This window comes from Ceratotherium simum, chromosome 18, assembly GCF_057802395.1.
Source record: "Ceratotherium simum simum isolate JZ-2026a chromosome 18, ASM5780239v1, whole genome shotgun sequence".
Lineage (NCBI taxonomy): Eukaryota > Metazoa > Chordata > Mammalia > Perissodactyla > Rhinocerotidae > Ceratotherium > Ceratotherium simum.
In genome coordinates, this window is record NC_141917.1 from 165,603 (window position 1) to 173,802 (window position 8,200).

General features: G+C 44.5%; 1 protein-coding gene across 3 annotated transcripts in view; it reads left to right on the forward strand.

Annotated features, from left to right (window-relative positions):
- Positions 1–3,042, forward strand: part of SDHA (succinate dehydrogenase complex flavoprotein subunit A) — a 28,248-nt gene extending 25,206 nt beyond the window's left edge. For all 3 annotated transcript variants that reach the window (XM_087443067.1, XM_087443069.1, XM_087443068.1), the window contains 2 exons: positions 55–168; positions 1,485–3,042. In XM_087443067.1, the coding sequence (XP_087299193.1) occupies positions 55–168; positions 1,485–1,571 (201 nt within the window). In that variant the 3' untranslated portion in view covers positions 1,572–3,042. The remainder of the gene's footprint in view (positions 1–54; positions 169–1,484) is intronic.
- Positions 3,043–8,200: the final 5,158 nt, after the last annotated feature.

Genomic DNA, 8,200 nt, shown 5'->3' on the forward strand with positions numbered 1-8,200 from the left:
GGATGTAATTGCTGATGGTGTTTTCTAAAATGAATTTACTTTTTCTGGCCTCAGGAGAGGATTGACGAGTATGATTACTCCAAGCCCATCCAGGGGCAGCAGAAGAAGCCGTTTGAGGAGCACTGGAGGAAGCACACTCTTTCGTATGTCGACATCAAGACCGGGAAGGTATGTGGGAACATGTTCTGCTCACATATGCACTGACGTGTGCGCTGTCCCACGCCTTCTGCAGTTCAGCATTTGATGAACTAGGAGAAGCACCATGGGTTTAAATCAGCTGTTGACCAATTTGAGACACCACTGAAAAAGACACCGTCAGTCAGGCTTCTGCTGGAAACAGAATCCAGCACGGGTGGGTGACTGTCCACAGCGTTGGCACTGGGCAGGGAGTGAGCGCCCAAGGCCTGGTGGCAGGGGAGGAGATGGTGATTCTGGAGTCCCTCGAGAGCCAAGGTCAGGGGGTGAGAGATGGGATAGGAAGGCACCCCTCCCTTTCCATTGGCTGGACCATCTGGAAGCAGCCTCAAGGGACCCTGGGGGTGCTGTGCCGCCCTTAGCATCCCCTGGGCATGGAGCAAGCAGAAGACGGGGAGGGGTGGGCAGGGTGTTGGGAACAACCAGCTGAGACTGCAGTAGAGGCTCACAGTCTTTTTCCACCCACGCGTAATTCACCCATTTGGCATTTCTTCCAGGCATTAAGATTCAGAAACAATTAAGATATAAAGTGTTTACCTTAAGCTTTTCATAGCTTGTAAAGGATAGTGTTAATCATTTGTCTGGGTCTACAGAAATTCAGTTGTGCTCTGTCATCGTCACTTAATATAGAATGCCTAGTGTGTCCGTTTAATTCAGGCAGGCAGAAGTTTTCGTAATTTTTCGTAAAGCCTGTTTTCTGACAGTGTATAGAAAGAAGTTAAACCTCCCTCTCTTAGTACAAGCCTATTTTTAGTAATGTTTGGAGTTTTTTTATGATTATAAAAGAAATACAAAGTATAGAAAGTACAAAGAGAATAAAGACAATTAACATTTATAAGCTCACCAATCAGAGATATCCTTTAATATCATTTTGCAATATTTCCTTCAAGTTTTATATTTGTACATGTCCTTATGTGCTGTATATATATAAATATTCACTTGCAAGTAGAAAAAACTGGAAGTAAATACATAGTTTAAACATAAAGTATGATAGGTTTCACCTACTTTTTGAGCATTTTTGTAAAGCATCAAGAATTTTGTACAGTGTTAGTTTTAATTGCTGTGTTCCACTACATGGATTTACCATAACTTACATACCAGTCCCCTGTTGTGCATTTAGGTCATTTTCGAGTTTATTATTGAAAAATACTTCAGTAAATACCTTTGTTTTTAAGTTCCTGAATATTTGTCTACAAATCTAATTTTATAGTTAATTTTTCAAAAGAGCACAAGAGAGTGCTGTTTGCCCATTTATGTGCGCTAACTTACCACTGGCCCTTCTTTTTAAGGTCTCACTGGAATACAGACCCGTAATCGACAGAACTTTAAACGAGGCTGACTGCGCCACAGTCCCTCCAGCCATTCGCTCCTACTGATGAGAGCAGAGTTGACCAGCTGTGTAATTATGTGTCATAGCTCACGCATGTGTTAACATCGCGAATGTCTTTTTAAAATTCTGTACTCTAGTGAATAAGGAGTGCCATTTGAAAAGAGATGGTCTGCCCAGTGGCCAGCAGCTTGCCAGTAATCAGCAGCCAGGAAGTGTTAAGCTTACCTTTATCCCTTGCTTCATTCTTGGAAATAATATAACTGGGCACAATTCTTAAAACATAATTACTAACTTGCTTTCATTTCTGAGTCCATTTAAAATCTTATATTGTTTGTAGGCATATTTGTTGACCTGAAATATAAAATGTGATTATCTTTTTATTCTGTTACATTGAAATCCAGAAATTTTGTTATAGTATATGTTTAAGTAAAAGTGAATTTTGGAGCCTGACAGCAAATGACGAAAACAAACAGTTACTCCTTGTCCTTAGTAAGCAAATGGTTTAATGTGTGAACATGTGTCCTGAAGTATGTAAATAACCAAATACTAAATGAAGCTGATGTGGATGTACATGGATTTCTTCCCTCCCCACTTCCTTTCAGATGCTGCTCGGGGTCACCTTCCAAGTTCTTGTCTCAGGGCCGGCTGCTGTAGATTCCAGTCCAAGGTCATTCATTTCAGATTCTATTTTTCAATTTTAGGGATTGTCTTTAAAAATTTAGTTTGTAAATATGTAAAACATTCACAAAATTTCAAAGTCCATTGTATTCAGTGCTCACCACCTTAATTGGCCCTGCATCCTCTCTTCTCTCTGCTCCATAGCAACCACTTTAGTTTATCTTTCTAGTGAATGTTTTAAAAAAAAAAAGAAAGCAAATATATATTTGCATTATATAGAGTGTTCTGCACCTTGCTTATATATCCTGGAGGTCATTCCTTATCATCAGCAGTCTTCCTCATTCCTTCTTATGGGTGCATAGAACTCGGCTGCATGAATGTACTTTATCCCCTAGTGATAGACATTTATGTTGTTTCCAGTATTACAAACGCCACAATGAATAACTTTATGTGTGAAGTTGTTTTCTTTACCAGTTTGTTTGAGGTGGAATCCTAGAAGTAGAATTGCTGGGTCGAAGGGTAAATGCACGTGTCATTTTGTAAGATGTTGCCAAATTCTGTTCCATAGGGCTGTGACATTCTGCATTCCCACCAGCAATGTACAAGAGTCCCTGTTTCCTACAGCTTTGCTAAGAAAGTAATGATGGCAAGCTTTGGGATGTTTGCCAATCAGATAATGAGAAATTTCATCTTAGTATAGCTTTTCTTTTTTTGTTGTTGTTGGCATTTTTAACAGCTTTTTTTGAGGTATAATCAGAAGATGATGAACATACTCACTTTGGCCGAGTTTCTTCCTGCCGCTGTCTCCCCACCAGTCTGCAGGGAACCACTGGTCTGCTTTCCGCCATTATAGATTACTTTGCATTCTCTACACTTTATAAAAATGGAATTATACAGCATGTACTCTTTGTTTGGCTTCTTTACTCAGCATGATGATTCCGAGATTTGTCCACGCTGCTGAACCAGTAGTTCAGGAGCAAGGTCTCGTAGATTGTGGTGCTATATCCAGGGTGTCACCTCCTGGCCCTCCCAGCCTGCTCCATGCCACACTTCTACCTGCCCCGTGTACTTCTGCCTGCCCCGTGCCACAATTCTATGCCAGAAAAAGTCCTTAGGCAGAGTCACAAGTGCTTGGGGCAAGAAGCTACAGGCGCTACAGGTCTGGTGAGTGCTGAGGAAGTGTGCTTGGCCATGCACCATCAAGTGTCTGCAGTCCAACTGCAAATCCAGCTGTGACGGTCACATGGGAAAGTTATTTCAAGTGGCTTTAAAACATAGTACTTTGAGTCTACAACTTAGTGAACTATAGTCTAGAGACAAATAGAGCCACTAAGAAATCCTGAATTTCAATCAGTAATCTCATTATTAGTAGTAATATTGGTATTCATCTTTTGAAATTGTGTAATGTGAGTTAAAGCTAGTACCTAATTATGCTAATGTTAAAACTAAGATTTTTCTGAGAAAGAAAAAAAGACTCAAAATGAGAGTTAGGTAAAACCCAAATACTAAATTTGGAATAGAAATATATGTGTCAACTCCTTCTTTGTTCTTTTAAAAAATACACATTTCCTAACTCTGCCCCAGTTGCAGTGGACACCCAAGCACCTGGATTGTGGTCTCTGCATACCATACCCCACTGAAAGAAACCAGGGCTCCTTGAAAAACTGCTGATTCCTGGGCTGGGGGAGGAAATGGGCAAGATGAGCCTAAAACAGTTTTCTCAGCCAGAAACCATCAGACTGCTGGGACTGTGTCATAAGGTGCATGGGAGCCAACAAACAATAATGGCTGCATCTGATTGAAACAGGTTGAATATATTAAAAACTGTGACTTCATAAAGATAGTTTAAAAAAAACCAAAACCAACAAAACAAAAGCATGTAGTTGTTCACACTTGGAAGTCACTATGGCACTAACTCCTAACACTGAAAATAGACAAAGGAGAATAATGAAACAATTATCCTGGCTTTTCTCTACAAATTGCAATTCAGGATAACCTAGTTGATTAGGGAAAGTCCTTTACAGAGGAATTCCTGCATGTAAATGAATAAGGAATGATAGAATTTAAAGATCACCATTTGCAATCCCTAATGCAGTGGTTCTTGAACTTGAGTGTGCATCAGAATCACCTAGAGGAATTGTTAGAGAATTCCCGACCCCACCCCAGAACTTCTGACTCAGGAGGACCTGGGATTGGGCTCGAGAATTTGCATTTCTGACATATCCAGGGACTACACTTTGAAAACCACCTGCACGGAATGATGTGGTCCAGCAAACGTAAAGGAGGTAATTTTCACAGGTGGAAAGATGACTGACAACCTCAGACAGCTTCATCCCAACTGGTAGGTGTAATGAGAAAGTATATGCCAAAGCATTTTGGACACTAAATGGAAGTACTAATATGGGCATTCAGGCAACATATAAGTGTCAGGACAATGGATTTAAAGCTAGCACAGGTGCCCCTGAAGCCTAGTGGGATGACAACAGAATGGCCAATTTGGTTTAAAGAAAGAACTGATGGGGGGTTGGTTTCCTTATGTCTGTCTGCTACTTCTGAACTAAAAACAAACCTTTAAATTATTTTCATGAATATTCTGAGACCAAGAAAACCAGTGGGGAGTCTGGAAATGTAAGTTTCTACGGGACTCTGCTAATTAATGAGCCATGGGACAGAATATTTCATACTGGAAATGTTTTGTAAAACGTGTGCTCAAGGTTTCTAAATTAACCCACATGTGTTAGGGGCACTAACAAACCAGAGAAGTAAGAAAAGATGGGTCAAGATAAAAAGAAGATAGGATACTGCCTAGAGAGAAGATGTGGGTAATTTCTAATATTGGTCAAAAGGAGCAAAAAAGTAAGATATGTAATAAAATACTCAGACTTGCACTGTCTATAGCAATAGCCATAGCCATATGGCTATTTACATTTCAGTTCATGAAAATTAACATGAAATTTAAAATTCCACTCCCCAGTCACCTAGCTCCATTTCGAGTGCTCAGTAGCCATGTGGCAAGTGGCTACCACATTGGACAGCACATACAGAACAATCGTATCATTGCAGAAAGTTCTATCAGCCAATGTTAATGTAGACATTTGCTAGAATCTTGTTCTAAACAGCATATATTTGATAAATTACTACTCAGTAAGAAGCCTGAGTTAAATAAAAAGGTAGGTCATTCTCTTTCATACTGAATTCTGACAAGAGTGTTGGTTGGAAAGGAAGGGTAAGGCTGGGCAGTCAGCTCTGTCCTCTAGACTTCTATACCAGACTCCATAAAAGGGAAAGTGACTGAAAAAGGGAAGAAAATCTCCAGCGTGCAGATGTCACAGTGCAGCCGACAGTGGTCCCTGATGAGAAAATAAGTAATGAATCAAAGTGGCTTCAGAGGGAAAGCTGTTAAGGTAGATACATAGAAAATGGGTGTATGCACATTCACACAAGTACAGAGGACAGAAGAATAGCTTGGTCATCCATTTGTTTAACATTTATTGAGGGCTTACTGTAGGCCAAAGACATAAGAAAGACAAGAGGGTGGACTGTGAATTTTAGGAATGCTAGCACCCAGAAAGAGCTCATGTTTAAAGAAATTGTAAAGATAATAAAAGGCATTTTCCAATTAGCTCAGAGAAATTAGACCAAAGGAAGGACTGGCCCAATAATAATTGATATATGATGTGATAATGTAGGGAAGAAAGCAGTGTTGTCTTTCAGTTTATTCTCTACTCCTCCATACAGGAGCACCATCTAAATGGAAAGCTTAGAACAGACCTGGTTAGGAGGGAACTGAATCCTGAGATAGGCGAGGAGATAGTGGCAAATACATCAATACTTTAAATACATCAATACTTTAAATGACGGAGTCAGCAGAACCAGGGGCAGGAGACGATCTGCCTCTTTTATTGGCAGACGGTGGTCTCCACTGTTGCTGTACATCTTTGTAACATGGCCACAGGACTCCAGGCAATGCCCCCAGTCAATGGCAACAGGCCATGGTGTGGACTCGAAGGCTTGGTCCTCCCCTAGCAGCACAGCACAGGTGCTGTGACCCATGTGCAGGGCTCGACTTGACCTCTCAGCCAGGGGTTGCTTAGAAATCAGGGCCGAGGTGAAGGGAGGAACTGGCTTGCTAGTTTGTGAATGAGCCAAGCCAATCGCTCTGACCAATCTTTCTAGATTCATCCATTTGTACATTTATATGGGTATACAAGGTGGGGGGCGTGGTTTTTTTCTTTAAGCCTTCATTTCCTACTAATTAATCTCCCTTTTAAGAGTCAGCCTTGCCACTGCAGAGATGATGCAGGAAAAGCACAGATAGACCTGGGATAGAATGTCCTCTTCTTGCCTGTTTGGCCTTAGGCCAGTCATGGTTTTCTCATCAGTAAAATGTGGACTTCGGTACCTTGCCACGAGGCACTGGTATAAGGATTACACAAAGTAACATATTTAAACACTAGGGTAGATTCTAGCTCCTTGTAAGCATTCAGTGAGTGCTGCTTCCCTTGGATGAATCGTTTCCCACCCCTGGAACTAAACAGCAGAACAGAACACTTCTGGGCCTCATGGTGGTGTTGGCTGTGGCTGTCCAGGCTGGAGACTCCGTCAAGGTTTGGTGGAGCCAGTGACACTTGGGAGAGGGAGGCTGAGACCTGAGACCTGCTGCAGTAGCTGAGACGTTTCCTGCTGAAGTTTCCTTGTACGCACTACCAGAGAACTTACAAATCATAATTATTAATTTTGTTGAGTTCTAGAGAACAAAAAAGGAGACGAGAGATAGAATGAACATGGGTTTCAGCAACTACAGTCAAAGAGCTATGGAAAATTCTGGAAAGGATTGTTCAACAAGTGATGTGAATACTTTATGAGAAAGCTAGAAACTGCTTGAGTCTGCTAAGTCATGAAAAAAAATCTACATTGTTGAAGAGGTTTGTGGATTGACAGCTACAGAATTGTCTTAACTTTGAAGAATTTCAAACGCCCCTCGAGCACGTCATGTCTGGTTAAGAGGGACAGGGAGGCCGGAGAGAAGACAGTACGGGACAATGGCTGGCCAGATTTGCAGCTGTGCCCGGAGCCCGCACGACGGACTAGTGTCCATGAGAAGGACGCCTCGGGCTCCTCCTCCAACATTTGGATCAGCAGAAGAAGCGGCTTCTAACCTCAAGAAACGCTCGCCGCCCTGAGGAAGAAGAGTCAGCATCTTCGGAATCAGGGCTTTAAACCTGAGCGGCTGGAATGGCGCGTGAACCGTTCGGAACAAACAGCGTCCAAACGAGCCAGGGCGCGGGTCGGCGGGGTGACAGGGGTGACGGAGTGACGGGCGCCCGGGGCCGGGCTTGTGCCGACGACGCTCGGACCGCGGAGCCGAGGCGGGGTCGCCGGTCACCGGGGGGAAGGGGCGGTGGACGGCTCCGTCGCCGGCAGGGGGCTGAGGGGCCAAAGGGGCTGCCGGTTCCTCCCGAGGAATGGACCGGGGCGGGGCGGGGGCAGAGCGCGGGAGACGCCGCGACCGGGGTGCGTGTGGGAAGTCCAGAGGAGCACTGGGCGCCACAGCCCCTTCGTCCCCCGGCCACACCCGTGTGTGCGTGCGTGTGTAAAGGACGCCAAGACAGAGGTGTGTGGGGGAAGTCCAGAGGAGCACAGGGGGCGCCACGGCACCTTCGTCCCCCGACCACACTCGTGTGTGTGTGCGTGCGTGTGTAAAGGACGCCGAGACCGGGTTGTGTGTAGAAAGTCCAGACGAGCACTGGGGGCGCCACAGCACCTTCGTCCCCCGACCACACTCGCTCCCATGACTCTTCTGACGCAGGAATGAAACACACCGGAGGGAGCCTCCCCACCACGTCCACGCCGCCGTGCGTCCCAACTTGCAGACGGCAGCGCACGCACGGGCCGCGACCCTGACTGCGACCCGGGACTCCCTGGCCCCGACCGCCCGGGCGTTGCCTGGCAACGGCGCCTGAAGGAATCGGCGGCACCCTGTGGCGCGACGCCGCGGGAGACACTCACTTCCTGCGTTCCCGGAAGTGGCGTCAGCGCCAGGGCCGCTCGGCGGAG